The sequence below is a fragment of the Arachis hypogaea genome, chromosome 12, assembly GCF_003086295.3.
Source record: "Arachis hypogaea cultivar Tifrunner chromosome 12, arahy.Tifrunner.gnm2.J5K5, whole genome shotgun sequence".
Lineage (NCBI taxonomy): Eukaryota > Viridiplantae > Streptophyta > Magnoliopsida > Fabales > Fabaceae > Arachis > Arachis hypogaea.
Genome location: NC_092047.1, coordinates 84,964,693 through 84,982,183, shown reverse-complemented (window position 1 = coordinate 84,982,183; position 17,491 = coordinate 84,964,693). Strand labels below are relative to the sequence as shown.

Below are 17,491 nucleotides of genomic sequence, written 5' to 3'. Positions count from 1 at the left end.
CAACAAAATAAAACAAATTATCCTAGAGTACTTTCAGAGTACATAGCAACAAATAAACCGGTTTCAACATTCTTATATCAACATGTTCACAAATTTTTCTGCTAAGTAAAATTTTTGCCAAACAAAGCAATAATTCAGGCTCCATTCAGATTTTCTGAGATTTAGTATTAACAACAAAGCTTCAAAAAAATATTGGCAATGAATATCAGATCAGAGAAAATCAGAGCACACACAAATTCAGAACATGATAAAGCAGGAATCATAGCATAAACCAGAAATCAGAGCATAAACCATAGAAATAGAAAAATTGGAGCACGAGCACAGGGATAATCATTAATCATTCAGATTTCAGCCCCTGTTTTCAGTTAAACCATAGAGTCAGCCCTGTTTCTTTTCTCCTTTTAATTCCTCCCCTTTTTGTCATCAATGGGGTCTTGCAAAACAAATGAAACAACATGCCAAAATACAAAATATTTGTTTTAAACCAAAACACAATGGTCCAGAGTATCCAAGTACAGTCAACCAACAGTAAAAAAAATCAGTACTCAAAAGAACAGTAAACTAGAAATTGTTCAAACATAAGAGGGCAGCAGCGAGCCTAACAATTAGGCATCAGACAGATTCACATCAGAGTCAGAAAATTCATTGTCTTTGTCGGAGGGGGCCAGATCCTTTTCAAAGCTTTGGAGAATCAGATTGATCCTTTCATTCCACTTGTTCCAAGCTTTTTTATTTTGGTAAGCCTGCTTACGAGCTTCTTTAAAGGAACATGCCATCAATTTATACATATGAGAAAGCTCATTTACAACGTCCTTGAGTGACTCAGCAAGCTTAGATGGCTCAGAAGGATCACTTTCCAGATCACTGTCAACTGACATGGCTGGCATTGAGTTTTTGCCTTTGTTACCTTTTCCGGATCCAGAAACTCCGCCTCCTTTGATGGTAGACATCCTGTTTTCTACAGACTCATTCAACAAATCAACATAAAAATGTTCAAAGATACATGTGAGAAAAATACCATAAGGCATATTTTCCTTTTTATCACTACGTACGCAGTCCCACATATGACGAACCATTAAATATGCAAATGAAATAGATGAGGAAGTGAGAATAGCAAACAGAACCAGGGTATCACAAACTATTACTCTCTGAAAGGAACCGCTTTGTGGCATCAGAATGTGGTTGATAATGCGGTGAAGGAGAGCTCTTACTGGACCAAGTGCCTTGTGAGTTAAAACAGTCCCATCCAGTGTAGAAAAATTCTCACAGACTTGAGTTAGAGCAATCTGATAAGAGATCCCAACTTGAGAGTCTCACTTTCCTGATATATATGTTGTGGCTCCTTCATCGGTATACCCTAAGGCACCACTGATGGTTTCTCTGTTCATAGTTAAATGAACTTTCTTGACATAAGAATGAATGGCTCCGTCATGGTACATCATGTTCGCATAGAACTCGCGAACAAGGTTTGGATAAACCAGCTTTTGAATCTTGAACAAAGGAGTCCACTTGAGATTATCGAACAGAGCAATGAAGTCGATTTCTTTTGCACTCAGGGTTTCCAGATTTACTATGTGAGAGGTACATAGATGTCGGTTGATCAGAACTTGGCCATGGAACTTGTAGGCAGCGCAAGAGTTGAACCATGCTGGATCAAAGTGGGAGTGATTTTTGTTGAACTTATTTTTGAAGTCTAAAGAATCCAGGTTTGGAGGTTCTCTTATGTTGCACAGAACATAACCTTTTGGACACTGAGAGCTTCGGCCAGATGGATGAGGAGTTGATTTCCGTGGAGGTGAAGGAGGTGGAGAGGATTGTGACTCTTCTTCTTCTTCTATTACAGGATCCTTTTCTTTTCCAATCTTTTTACGAGAAGAGGTTTTTTGAGCAATGACTTTTCTCCTCATGGCTTTGGTTGACTGAGAAGAAGGGGATGAAGATGAAGCAGAATGTATGTGAATGTGGGTGTGCGTTTGAGGAGTAGAAGAGGAAGGAGGGATTTTGGAGGCAGGGGTTTGGTTACTTCTTCTGGGGGCCAACTTCTTTTTCATGATAGAAAAATGAAGAAGAAGGTGAGAAGATGAGGGGATGGCCGCAAGAATTGGAGAGTGGAGAGAGGTTATATCTGTATTTAATGCTAAGTGAAAAGAGGGATAATGGAATAATGGGCATTTAATGGAGCGGTTATCATCAAGAAAATCTTTTTAAAATTTAAAAGGTAACTAAAAGATTTTTTCCTTGAATCAAGGGAGAGAGTAAGGGAAAAAGATTTTGATTTGACATTAACTCCCCCCATAAAGATATGATGTGATAACCTCCATTATTAATAAAAATTAATGAAGAAATCAAACGGGCCAGAATCATGGAGTGGGTCAGCAGAGTTTGGTGGGCCTTAAGTTTAGTAACGCTTATGATCAGTCTCCCCCTGTTTCCTTGCTTATTCACTATCTTCCCAGATTTGTCTCCTTCCAACCTACGAGACAAAACAGACAGAGTCAATAAAATCACAATTTATCAATAGAACTTAAATCCATCATACCCAAACTGTTTCTTAATGAACAGAACTTATCTTCACACAGGGGATTAGAGAATATATCAGCGAATTGCTCTTCGGATTTCACAAATTGAATATCAATAGTACCTTTTTGCACATATTCTCTAATAAAATGATATCTAACCTCAATGTGCTTAATTCTAGAGTGCAGAATAGGATTTTTAGAAATATTCTTATATTATCACAAAACAAAGGTATACTACTGATTTTTAATTTATAATCCTCTAACTGAGTTTTTTTAACCAAATTAATTGAGAACAACAAGTAGAGGCAGATATGTATTCAGCTTCAGCCGTGGATAGGACAACTGTGGCTTGTTTCTTGCTTGACCACATGTTTAGTGAGCTTCCAAGGAAGCAACACATTCCGGATGTGCTCCTTTTATCCACCCGATCTCCCGCATAATCTGCATCACAAAATCCTACTATACAAAAATCATCAGATTTAGGATACCATAAGCCAAAATCATAAGTTCCCTTAATGTATCTAATGATTCTTTTGACGACTGAAAGATGGGATTCTTTTGGGTGAGATTGGAACCTTGAACATACACCCACACTTTGAACAATATCCGGTCTAGAGGATGTAAGATACATGAGTGAGCCTATCATTCTTCTATACCGTGTTTCATCCACATCTTTGCCATTCTCATCTTTTTCAAGTTTAGTATTTGGATGCATAGGTGTTCCCATTGGTTTGGAATTTTCAAGGCCAAATTTCTTGAGTAATTCTTTTGCATATTTTTCTTGGTGAATAAAATTGCCACTAGGAGTTTATTTAATTTGGAGACCAAGAAAGAAAGTTAATTCTCCCATTAAACTCATCTCAAACTCACTAGTCATAAGTTTTTCAAACTCTTCACACAAGGTTTCATTGGCCGAACCAAACACTATGTCATCCACATAAATTTGAACAAGAAGAATATCATCATTAGGTTCTTTGATAAATAAAGTAGTATCGGTGGTACCCCTTTGAAAATAATTTTCCAACAAGAAGGCACTAAGCCTTTCATACCAAGCTCTTGGAGCTTGCCTAAGCCCATAAAGAGCTTTTGAAAGTTTAAAAATATAATTTAGAAATTCTTTATTTTTGAAACCGAGGGGTTGTGCCACAAATACTTCTCTATCTATAAAGCCATTAAGGAAAGCACATTTAACATCCATTTGGAACATTCTAAAACCCTTATGGGCAGCATAGGCAAGAAGCAACCTAATTGCTTCCATTCTTGCTACCGGAGCAAAAGACTCATCAAAATCAATACCTTCCTCTTGATCGTAACCTTGGGCCACTAATCTAGCCTTGTTACGAACAACACTACAATCCTCACCCAATTTATTTTTAAAGATCCACTTTGTACCGGTTACCTTCTTACCATTAGGATTAGGTACAAGTGTCCAAACCTCATTCTTTTCAAATTGAGCAAGCTCCTCTTCCATAGCTTTAACCCATGAGGGGTCTTCTAGGGCTTGCTTTACATTGAGAGGCTCTAATTGGGCCAAGAAAGCAACATTGGTTGGCTCAACTTGCTTCTTGCTTGAGGATCTAGTGGTCACGCCATGGGAAGGATCACCAATGATAAAATCATGGGGGTAACCCTTCATAAACTTCCATTCTCTTGGCCTTGGAGGTAAGGATCTACCTTGATGAGCTTCATCAATCTGGTCTGTTCCAGATTCTCTGACTGGTTCAGGAGACAAAATAGAAATGTCACTTCCATCATGATGAGACATTTCTGGACGGACAGGTTCTTCACTTGGGACAGTTTTGGGATTTTCTTCACTGACTTCCTAGATGACAATATCTTCACAACCTGCATCATCTTCTACCACAACACTGAAAATTGAATTAGTATCACAAAAAGACACGTGTATGGATTCCTCTATGGTTCTATGTTCTTTGAGGTAAATTCTATATGCTTTGCTAGTGGTGGAGTATCCAACAAACATTCCCTCATAGGATTTTGGATCAAATTTTCCAAGATTTTCTTTATTGTTAAGCACAAAACATTTGCATCCAAAAATGTGGAAATACTTAAGATTAGGAGGGGTTCCTTTCCATAGCTCATAAGGAGTTTTCTTTAATCCTTTTCTAATGATAGTCCTATTCAAAATATAACAAGTTGTATTTACAGTTTCGGCCCATAGAAATTTTGGAATCTCATTTTCACAAAGCATAGACCTAGTCATTTCTTGAAGGCTTCTATTTCTTCTTTCAACTACCCCCATTTTGTTAAGGTGTTCTAGGACATGAAAAATTGTGAGAAATTCTAAAATCATCACAGATTTTTTCAAAATCATGATTTTCAAATTCTTTTCCGTGATCACTTCTCAATGGGCTATTTTCAAATCCTTTGCATTTTGAATTCTTTTACAAAGAGTTAAAAAAGTATGGAAAGCATCATTCTTATGAGCTAGGAAAAGTACCCAACCGAATCTAGAGTAGTCATCTACCACCACAAACCATAATGTTTACCTCCTAAACTTTGAGTTCTAGTTGGACTAAAAAGATCAATTGCAACATTTTCAATGGCCACTCGGTAGAAATTCCATCTTTTGGTTTAAAAGAGGATTTTACTTGTTTTCCTAATGGACAAGCATCACAAGTAATATCCTTATCAAATTTAATGTTTGGAATTCCTCTCACCAAGTTTTTCTTAACAAGCTTAGAAATTTGGTACATGCTTGCATGACCCAATTTCTTATGCCATTGCCATTTTTTCAGATTCAAGAGAAGTAAAGCATGTCACTTTTTGATCTTTTAAATCCTCAAGAGTTAATTCATACACATTATTACATCTTTTGGCTTCAAACAAATTTCACCAGATTTTTTACAAATAACTAAGCAATCCAATTTTCTAAAAATAACTTCATAACCAAGATCACATAGTTGGCTAATGCTTAGTAAGTTGTATTTCAAACCATCAACAAGTAGAACATCATTTATGAAAGAAGAGAAACTTTTACCAATTTTTTCAATGGCCACTATCTTTCCTTTTCTATTATCACCGAAAGTGACAAACCCTCAATCATATTCATCAAGCTTAATGAAGAAGGTTGCTTTTCGGTCATATGCCTAGAGCATCCACTATCCATATACTACATATTGTCCTTTCGCTTGGATGCTAGGCAAACCTTCAAAATAAGCTCAAGTGACCTTAGGTATCCAAATCTTTTTGGATCCTTTGACGTCAAACCACCTTCTTTGTCCCAATCCATTGTAATCACAAACAATTTTACAAACTTTATTTCCTATCATTCTTTCACTAAAGAAACATTGAATAGGAAAATGACCATTCCTATTGCAAAATTTGTGAAATCCATGAGTTCCTATTTTCTCAAAATTTGTTGGGTTTTGAAACCTTACATCATTTGAAGATGACGCTATGTTTGCAAAATAAGGTTTTTCAACAGATTTTGTAGCTTTATGAAAACCCAATCATGCTTTATCATAAAGAGGTTTTTGACTAGCTAAGAGTTGATTTAAATTTTCTGAACTTTGAGCAAAAATGGGTAAGTCCTCTTTGAGTCTTTTTACCTCTTTGAGCAGCTTCTCATTTTCTTCAAAACAATTTAGATATGCAACCACAGAATGCTATTTTTCACAGGCTTTTATTTCATCTTTCAACCGCTTGTTTTCTTCCAGAAGATCAACAGCGGTTTCAGCCTCTCTCAATTTTTCTTTAAGAAAACTATTTTCAGCTTTAAGAATTTCAATTTGAGACTCAAGATTTTGGTTTTCATTTAAGAAGCATCTAATTTTTTCAGAGAGGTGACCTATCATAAGATGAAGGTCTTCAGTGTCAGGGTTATGAAAAACTACCTGTTCTACGTGATCTGCCATGAGGCAAGTTTGGGACTTGGTTTCTGATTCTTCATCTTCATCAGAATCATTTTCCAGGTCTTCCCAAGAAGTCATGAGTCCCTTCTTCTTTCCCTTTTTTGACTTCTCTTCCTTCTTTAGTTTAGAGCAATCAGATTTGAAGTGCCCAGCCTCTTTGCAGTTGTAGCAGATCACTTTGCTGAGATCCTTCTTCCTTGAGCTGCTTCCTCTATTTTTCTCCTTTAGCTTCACCATTTTCCTGAATTTCTTAGCAAACAAAACAAAATCATTCTCAGATGAGTTATCACTGGATTCATCATCCAGAGGGTTAGTAACAGATTTGAGGGCTATTCCTTTTATTTTTGAATCCTTTTTTAAATATGTGTTTTCAAAAGCAAGCAAATTTTCTCTCAGATCATCATAAGTCATAAAATCAAGACCACTACTCTCAGAAATTACTATTGCCTTAGTTTCCCACTCTTTTGTGAGACTTCATAAAATTCTCCTCACAAGCACAGATTCAGGATATGTGATCCCCATAGCATCCAAGCCATTGATGATGATGTTGAATCTTTTGAACAGTTCATCAATCGATTCCCCTTCCTTCATTGAGAACATTTCATACTCTCTGTTTAGCATGTCAATTCTGGTCTTCTTCACTAGAGTTGTGCCTTCATGAGTGACTTATAATTTGTCCCATATTTCCTTTGCTGTTCTGCATCTTGATACCCGTCGGTATTCCTCGAAGCTGATTGCACAGTTAAGCAAGTTGATAGCTTTGGCGTTGAGCTCCATCTTTTTTCTGTCTTCTTCGGTCCAGCTGGCTTCCCCCTTGAGAGAGACTACACCATCAGCTCCTGTGGTGGTTGGAAATTGAAGACCTTCTAGGATTATTTTCCAGAGTCTGTAATCTACTGATTAGATAAAAATCTTCATTCTTTCCTTCCAATAAGTGTAGTTCTTTCCATTAAAGAGAGGAGGTCTGTTGCTTAACTGCCCTTCTGTCAAAGTGTAGGCCACCAGGTTTGAACCACTGTTTTCTGCCATCAGAATCTTTTCTCCAAGTTGCAAAGCTTGATCTCTTTGAGACTAAGCTCTGATACCAATTGATGGTAATCAGTGGCTAATAGAAGGGGGTTGAATCTTAGCCCCTTTTTGCTTAGTGTTGCTTTCTGCCCTTTGAAATAGCTTCAGGAGATTTTTCTTCTTTTTGTCTCGTGGCTAGTCAAGAGACATTTTATTTTTGTCTCGTAACCAGTCAGGAGATATTTTTCAATTTTGTCTTCTATGCAACAGAATCAGAAATAGAGTAGAAGAGAGAGAGAGAATCACACCAAGAAGTATCCTGGTTCAACTGCTCAGTGCAATGCAGCCTACATCCAGTCTCCATCACAACAATGATGAAATTTCACTATAATCATCTTGATTACAAACACCAATTCTCCCTAGAAACTACCCTTCCTATCCGGGACAAGTCCAGAATCTATCCCTAACCCTGAACTTGACTTGGTCACCTACCAAGCTTTCAACTGCTAAGTGCTAACCCAACTTGCAAGGGGATTCCCACAGAATCATGATACACAACACATAGATGTACAAAGAACCTCTAAGACACCTATGGCTTTTTCTTTAATTTTGTACACTCTGCCTTTTTTCACTCACTGGCTTTTTCTTACAAACCTCACTGTTTGCCTTTTTCACCATGAGACTCAGACAGACAAAACTAAAGAAAATACAAAATGAAACAGATTGAAGGAGAAGAACTTCTGTTAGCTTGGGTAGCTATGAAAACTCTGTGCTTTCTCTTCTTGTCTCAAGCCTTGGCTGTTCACCCTTATTCTAGAAGGGGAAGCCTCCAAGGTTGAAACGGTTCAACCGAGCCAATCTTCTTCTTCTTCAACACCAAAACCGGTTCGGACAAAGAGAAGAGAGAGGGAACCGAAAGCTAAAATCAACATGCAATTACCTCTCTCTCATCCCGTTTCTTCAAACTTCATCAATCTGAGCCTTCCATCTTGACTTGGTTCCCAAGAAGGATTTCTGACCCTTGATGAATGCTTGATCCTTGACAGCTCTAACTGCTCCACTTCTGCTTCCTCCTCCACGTAGCTACAGTAGCTACCTTCTGTGATGAGTGAACAAAAAGTAGAAACGAGCTATACCACATGGATCTTCTTCTCTGACCGAAATTGATTGCTTCCATTTCTAGGTATGGAGAGCTTGAGGTTTCTTCACCACATTTTACCATTAGTGGTAAAGATCTCAGCCACACCATACCATTGATCTTCTTTTTGCAAGGACTATCATCACCTTGGCCGCTTGCCTCTTCATAGTCTCTATGCTTCTACCTTCTCTGACAACTTGCGCCATCTTCTTCCTGACAGAGAAGTAGAGAGAAGAGAGAGAAGAGTGAAAAGTTTTTAATGTAATTGATGAATGAAATTAAAAGAAATTAATTTCCCACTCTCCATGCTTAGTAACGTGCGAGAGTAATAAAAGCTATCAAATCAATTTTGAAATTTCTCTCTCATGTTACCAATGCAATTAAATCCATTTGATCACTTTGAATTCCATTCCAAAGTGGGAGTAGGTAATTATGGGAGGCATGCAGCATTTCCTTTCTCTTTTCTTTTAATTTTCGGACCAAGCATTGTTGGTCTTACAACAAAATCAATTTGGGTTGTTCTCTTGATACTTGGCCCAAAAATCATTTGCAAAAATAATTCAGCCACATTGATTGAATATTTTTGTACCACATATTGAATATTTTTTCAATCTATTGGACTTTTTGTTGCATATGCCCATTGAACAAAATACTGCACACAAAACAGAAATTATTAATCAAATAATTTGAAGTTCCAAATCAAATTAATAATTTTTAATTGACATTTTTAACAATGTTTGATCATCACAATAATTTAAAGTTTTCCAAACTCAACATTGTTTAGTTATTTTGGTCATATTTTACAATATTTTAAAAATATTTTTATCAATGCCTTTAAAAGTGAAAAGTGATTTTAATCATTTTTTGGTAGATATTTTAATCATTTACTCTACGTTATTTATGTGGCGACGACTCTGGTGGAATTGTTTACGATGATTATAGCTGGCTAGATATTGACCTGCCAATAAAGATACGACAACTGTGAGGTTTCACAAGGTCATTATCTATGTACTTATAAGGTAAACTATATTGTGTATAGTCCAAGTTTTACTGCAGAAATAAATAAGAAAATTTAAAAAATGGGTAAGGCTAAAAGGGTAATTGCATGTTGGATTAAATTGCTTCCATGATACCAGTGGTGTGGAAGCAATTGTTCATCGTCAGCAGCATTTTTGAGGGGCACAAACACAAACCACAAATACAGGAAAATGGATGTAATATACTACATGATGTTACAAATTGTTTTGGTTCTCTACCTCAACTTGAAATTTTGTGTGTTGCAGGTGCAGGTGAAATTGTGTAGGAAAGAAGGTCTGAAATTGTGCAGCCATGGAAGCAATTGTTCATCGTATATTGAAATAGAGGGTATGAGTTGCTTGATGGGCTTTACTTGTGTAGGAAAGATTGACATTTTGAAAGTGCAGTAGAAAAATTTTCAGCGACAAAATTGCTAGGACAATTCTATTGAAGGGGTTAGTTGTTAATTTCATACAAGTGTGAGACTTGTTATTGTGGCCGAAAATGAACATGAATTTGGCAGTGTAGTTAGATGAGAGGAGCGATCATTGTTAGGATAAGGAACGGAAAAATGACCGAAGAGAAGACCGGCGGAGAATTATTAAGTGGCAGTGATGGAGGAAGAGACGACCAGTTTAGAGTGCCAATAAACGAAATAAACTAGTGTGATTGGTTCCATATTATTGGGGCTGCTGCTTGCGGCGATTTCACTCTCAACGAGCTGCCACGAGCTTTAAACCAAAGTCTTTCAAGTGTGACAGTGGCAACAAATAAAATAAAAAAAAAATAATTTTTCTTAATTTTTATTTTAATTTTTTTAATTTGTCTTTTTTAATGTTTATTACTTAACCACAGCAAAACTAAACAATTACCGTATATTGTTAATAATTTTACTGCATCTTAACCCAGTTAAAGAACGGTCAACACTAAAACTAGCTTTCACGTGTCTCTCTCATAGATGTATTTGATGTAGCCAATTTGGCCACCATAAACTCAATGCCACCAGAGAATATATATTCATTGGCTATTTGGCTTATAGTCCAAACATTATATTTGTCCTTTTATTAATACGTGGAATCAAGCATACTATTTATCTGTTTGATATGACTTTTTAGTCTTTATACACTTGTTATTTAAATTTTTAGAATATATAATTTTAGGATAACTTGTTTTTAATTTATGGGGAGTGGATCTTTTCGAATAAAAAAAATAGATAATATCAATTATTTAATTTAATTTTTTATTATTTTTTTATATTTATTATTAATTTTACTTATAAAATTAATAATGAGAGATTATATTTTATTTTTTTAAATTTAAAAAAAAATTGAAAGGATCTATTTTTCTAATTTATAAAGTTACTTCGTTTTAGTAGTGTTGTTCACAACTCACAATATATAGTTGAAAGCTGAACCAATAATGTCTTAGTCCACAGCCAAAGAAAAATAAAGAAGAAAGAAGGAAGAAGATAGACTTGACTTTACTTTGCTTAGTGCTTACACCGCTGATCGTCACTTTCGCTTTAAAGGTGAGAACAAATCTACTTTCTATTTTTATTATTTCACTATAATAATTTTGCAAATTTTTTCTCCCTTTCAGTTTTGTGGAATCCTCTCATGCTCTTGAATTAGATCCATGTGGTAGCTAGGTATTTAGTATTTACTGTTTATATTTTAGAGTAATCTGAGATATTCTTGGGTCTATCCTTAAGGGTTTGTTTGGATGGGAAGATGGAAATAGAAAGGAAGGAAATAGAAAGGAAAGAAAAGAAAGGAAAGAATTTGAATGTATTTTTATTTTCTCTTGAGTTGTTTGGATGAAAGAAAAATGAAAAGAAAGAAAATAAAATAAAGAATAATTTCCTTTGTTTGGTTAGAAAGAAAATTAGGAAGAAAGAAGAATAAATTAGTAGTAAATGACATTTTTGTCCTTGTATTGTAAAAAGGGTATTCTATGTATATAAATTTATTATTTAATTTAAAATAATTAAAAAATTAAATATATTAATACAATTAATAATTTAAAGATAGATCATCAATCATAATTTTTTTATGTTACAATAAGTTTGAGTCATACCAAATAAAATCCTACATCACACAATGTATTACTTCATGAAATTTAAGACAAAATATAATGTATTGTTTAAATTTTTTAAAAAAAAAAAATTCCAGCCGGATTCATGCAAAGCATGATGGATAGCTAATACAAATTTTATTGAATTCTCTTCATACACATCAACGGTAGAAAAAATTCTAACACATGTGCTTGCTCTTTAAATAGTATATATATTTTAAAGGATTTGAAGTTTCATATATTTTAAAGCTAATTCTTTTAAATTTGTTATCTTCAACAAGAAAAATTATATGTTTCAAATTCCAAGCACAATACTAATCTACTATCCAATTAATATATCAACAACACAAATTTATTAACACCAAATAATTTGCATACCACATTTGAAATTCTAACACTCTCAATATAATCAACCACATAAATCCTGGTAGTTTTTAAGGGTCTATGCATACCACCTTTGAAATTCTAGCACTCTCAATATAATCAACCACATAAATTCTGGTTGTTTTCAAGGGTCTATGCATATCACCTTTAAAATTCTAGCACTCTCAGTATAATCAGGTAGTTTTCAAGGGTCTATTAATCAAAGAGCAACTACAACAACACTAATATTATAATATGAAATTCTTGATGCATTAAATATATACTTCAGTCAATATCCAAGATATATAACTTCATATTCAAAATACATAAGCATATACCAACCATAAGCCTCTTTTAAGACTCTCATGAGTATATTAATTACAAAATATAGAGGCTCTACTAAGATTATACAACATTAAATCCTAAAATCATAAACATGCACAAAATATATGTTACCATTACTGATTGCGTTCCTCTTAAATTGCACCAGCTTCTTTCATTAAGTCATATAATGCACCGTGGTGATCTTCAAAGGGAACACCAAAAAATTCTCGTTTTGCTCTTTCATCTCTACAGAGAAAACGGTAGCAACTCCAAAAGATCTCTTTGACAACACCCAATTTCTTTAGCTCGTTATACACATCATTTTCAGAGTAAATTCGAGCTCTACTTTGTTCTAGGAATGTAATTCCTCTCTCAACAGCTTGAGCTTGGATCTTGGCAACTTGAATTTGTTCTTCAGCTATCAGAACTTGTCTTTCTGCTAGCATAACTTGTTTCTCAGCTGTTTCAGCTTGCCTTTCAGCTGTTAACGCTTGCTTCGAAGCAATGTCAAGTGATTTATCATAGTAATTATTCCCATCCTTCAACATATCTGTCAATCCTTGAATACCTTTACTCATTCGTTCCATATCAGCTTCAAATAAACCACTCATTGGTGCTTTACGCTTAGAACCTCTATGATTCCCTTGTGTTCCATTAGATTGGTTTGAGTTACCTAAATCAGGACTCTCCTCTGCAACAAAGCTAGTTGAATGAGTAGTAGGTTGCCAATCATTCCACTCACAGTCAAACCCCTGGTATTCATCTTCGTTCAAATTAATTGTTTCCTTCATCTTGGCCATACTTTTATTTCTTTCTTTGGCACTTCCAGCAATATTTCCAGTAGCTCTGTCTTGACCGTATATAAAATACAATTTATCATAGTGTTTGATGGGAGTTCGCATCCACTTTTTTGCATCTGGTCTTGCCTATATAAAAAATAGATACATATATGTAATTTAATTATACGGTTTTCTTTTCTTAATTTGTGAATAGTTTCATAAATAAGTATATACAAGAGCAATAGCTTCATGAAAATCTAGTCCTCACATATTAGTTATTTGTTAAAATTTTTTAGATCAAGGAAGCATAATTTGCCACATAAATTTGACACTTGTAAAGAATTTTAATCATTTAAAATCACAGGTCAAAATAATTTCATACTACAACTTATCATGCGCAAAGGTATCTATAGACTTTAGTAACAACTTATCATGAAATTAATTACCTTAATTAAATCCGCCCAAACTTCAGGTTCAGCGGTAAAGAGTTTGGTTTCTGGGTTCCATGAAAATCCACTTAAGTTATGAAAGAGATCGTAACAAACTCCAAAGTGATCCTTCAAAGTCTTCAGTCTATTCTTAAGATTATCTTTACGAAGATGGTTCCCGAATGAAGCTTTTAGAGTTGCAAGAACGTTGTCATATGCAGTTGTTGTAAAAGTGCCCTCAACTCTGTTTCCTTTACTACATTCCTCAATCAAAGCATCAAGAAAAGCTGCATCTATTTCCTCAGTCCACCTTAAATTGTCTTTGATTGATGTGTCACCTTGAGATGCCATCTTCTTTGCCATTTGGTCTTAACCTGAAAAATTAAGAGCTAAATTATAAAAACAATCTTCTATAAATTAACTTCAATGAAATAATAATATAAAAAGTGTTAATGATGAATTCATCAATTAACCAAGAACATTACCTTTAGAAGTAATTCCTATAATACAAGTAATTTAATTAATTTTAAAAAATAATTATCATCATAAGTGAATGTTTCAACTACACACTTCATACATAGTAATATCATGCTTTTCACAATACTCATGAGTATTACACCTTTGAAAATATTAGTTTGACACATAATAGTCCTAACATTCACATGATATTCACACATTACATTCACTTTGGTTCAAAAAATTTCATTCCCCTTCATAAGGATGAAGGTTCAAATAAGTCTCATCTTTCAATTTGATAGTCAGCCCACATTTGAGCCGCCATGTTATCCCTAAGCGCTGCACCTCGCCGGTAATCTTCATTTACTTCTTCTCTTTCTTCATTAGTGGCTTCTGGATTATTATTTTGTAATTCTCGATCCACTTGAGAAATTAAGTGTTGGTCAGGATCTACACCCATTAAAAAGTTGTGGAGTATAATGCATGCTAGGACAATGTCAACCATAACCTCTACGTCATAATAAGGTTCTGTACCACCTGCTATAATTGCAAATCTTTTTTTCAAAACTCCAAAGGATCTTTCGATCACATTTCGTAACGAAGAATGACGAAGGTTAAATAATTCATATGCATTTTCAGGTTCACGTCCAGCAAACTCCTTTAAATGGTATCTTACGCCTCGATATGGAGTTATTAGAGCATGTTTAAGCATGAATCCAGCATCCCCAAAATAAAATTTGCCTAAAAAAAATCATATAGAAATACTATACTTTAGATGTCACCACTTTATTTAAACATGTCAAAGTTTTTTAATAGATAAACCTCTTGGAATTTTGAGCCTATCATCCCTTGATAGTGCACTTTTAAGAACTTTAGAGTCAGATGCAGTGCCTTCCCATCCTGCTAAAGCATATGTGAATCTCATATCAAAGCCACACGCAGCAAGTACATTCTGAGTTGGCCATTCTTTTCTTCCACGAAATCTAGGTTGATCAGCTATTGGAACCTTGACTCTGACATGTGTTCCATCAATGGCTCCAATACAGTCCTGTACATATAACTTAATTAAAAAGAAAAGTTGTTTTATATACTAATTATGATTTTCTAATTCAATGTACAACTAATCATACCTTAAAATATGGATAAAATCTATTGCTTCGAAGAATCTCTGATGGAATGGTTGTTCCGGAAGGTTGCTGAAGAAACTCTTCTTCAAGTGAGATTACAGCTCTTAGAACAGCATGAAAATTACGACTGATTGTTTCTCCAGACCGGTGGAAGAAGAATGAAATGGTTCTATTTTTAACATTATGACCTATAATATATAAGAATCTAGCTACTTGCTCCTCAACTGTGACATGTATAGTATCCTTCACATGACCGGTTGCTCTTAATTTTGCACATAACTCTAAAAAGGCATGTGAGCTCATTCGTAAAATATCACGACACCTATTAGTTTCGCGCAACTGTCGTAACAAAGTGGTTCGAATCTCTTCTCTCCCAATAATGTGATCTCTTATGGGTTTGTCAACTTTCTTAGCCATCACTTTAAGAAAATATAACATGTGGACAGTATAACACAGCATTGTTATTGTACTAAGTTTCTTATCCCTCTCCCAATTTTCTTTGAGAACATTTAACAAATGTTCTTGACTCTCAATGCTATTTATAAGTCTCTGGTTACCTATAGAAACATCTGATGCATGCTCTTGATTTTCAACCAGAATAGGATTGCATATTTGGAATAAGGGAAAATCATCAAAAAAAATATTTTCCATGCCGTGCTTACAGTTAAAATTATGCAGTAAAACAACTTCCAATCTTCATCACCAACGTGTATTACATGCTGAAACTACAAAATTAACCAAACATGTTTAAAGCAAACACTGAATGAAAAGTAATTTTTTTCTATATTTAATGAATTTTAAATTTAGATCTTGCAATATCATTTTTGGGGTACAAAAGCCAAAACTTAACATTAACAACAACGGAATAAACAATGTGCATGTACAAAAGATTACCCATATCTGAAATAGATAAAACCCTAACATTTTCTTTGTAACCAACAGATTTAAAAGGTTCTGGATTTTTTAGTATCACAACTTTTGATTTCTTAGTTATGACACAACAGAACAAAGTAACGCACTCAAATCACAAGGCACCGTAGCTCAACATAAAAAAGAAAGAATAAAATAAAAAGATAGAAACAACAAAGCTATCAATACAAATTAAAGATAAAAAATTTCAAGAACTACCACAGATTTCATACTGCAGAAGTCGTTTCACATATGAAGAAAAGAAGAAAAATGACAACTTTTTCACATCAGAGATTGTAGAACCCTAACCTGTTTGTGTAAGGTTAGATTGAGAATGCTTGTAGTACAATGTTGATACTAACAGCAAAGTTGAAGAAGAAATGCACTCTTGATTTTATGGTGAAAACAGAGCTTGAATGCTTCTATGTCCCTCTCAATTTCGCCATGCTTGGAGAAGAACTCTTGCGTATTTCTTGTTCTCTTTTTTTTATAAAAGGGCAAATATGAGATAGCGCTGTTGGGTTTCCTTTTTCCTTCAGTTTTCTGTCCAGGATTGGAAAGAAAAATTTTAGGTGGGACCCACTCTAGATTTTACACTATTTGAGTTTTCCATTAAAAATTTCATTCTAAACAAACAAGGGAAAATAAATGTTTTCCCTCTTACTTCCTTCCTCTTATTTTCTTTCCACTGGTTTTCAATCCAAACAAACAATACCTAAAAATGCTGATTTGTATTTTGTCGGTGTCGGTTACATAAATCTTTTGGAGTAACTGATTATTTTGTGAGTTGTGTTTCCCTTTTTGTTTTTCGTTTTTTATGCGTTTGAACTTTGAATCCTCCTTGTATTTTTTTGTCATGCTTCAAAGAAAGCATGCTCCTTCTTCAGAGTTATACACAGGAGTTGAACGAGCAAAGAATATTTGGTCTGGTGGGATCATCTTCATTTTTGCAACTACCATTGATTCAACTAGGATTGTTCCTTTCCGTTCTTGAGATTCAAAACCCAAATAATTGGTTGGTTAAGGAAGAAAGGTATTTATCATTTTGACCAATTCCACCGTGATAGTTCTGGTTTTCGTATTAGCATATCGTTGTTATTCTTATTTTTTAGAAAAAAATATAGATAGACAATAAAAATATTAAATAATATGAATAATAAATATATTATATATTTAATTTATTAGATATATAAATAATTATTTTAATATTAAAATTTAAATAAATAATTTAAAATGTAATGTATTTTATTTAAATTAAAATTAATTTTAAAATTTATTATTTATATTATTTAAAAAAATTATTAATTATTTAGCATAATCTCTATTTTTAGTAATCCTTTTTTTTTTCTTTTCGCTGTTCGTAAAGCTATCAAATAGCCTAGTCTCACCATTTTAGCCACACACGTCTTACCATAGTTATCAAAAGGAACGAGAAATGGTAGGAAAATAATAATAATAATAATAATAATAATAATAAT

At 34.1% G+C, this 17,491-nt stretch overlaps 1 protein-coding gene across 1 annotated transcript; it reads right to left on the bottom strand.

The window, feature by feature from the left end:
* Nucleotides 1–14,260: 14,260 nt before the first annotated feature.
* LOC112730191 (uncharacterized) lies at nt 14,261–15,521 on the bottom strand. Its single transcript, XM_025780290.1, has 3 exons — nt 15,108–15,521; nt 14,800–15,025; nt 14,261–14,718 (listed from the first exon to the last, which is right to left on the bottom strand). The coding sequence occupies exons 1-3, from the start codon at nt 15,519–15,521 to the stop codon at nt 14,261–14,263; spliced, it is 1,098 nt and encodes a 365-aa protein (XP_025636075.1).
* Between the last annotated feature and the right edge of the window lie 1,970 nt (nt 15,522–17,491).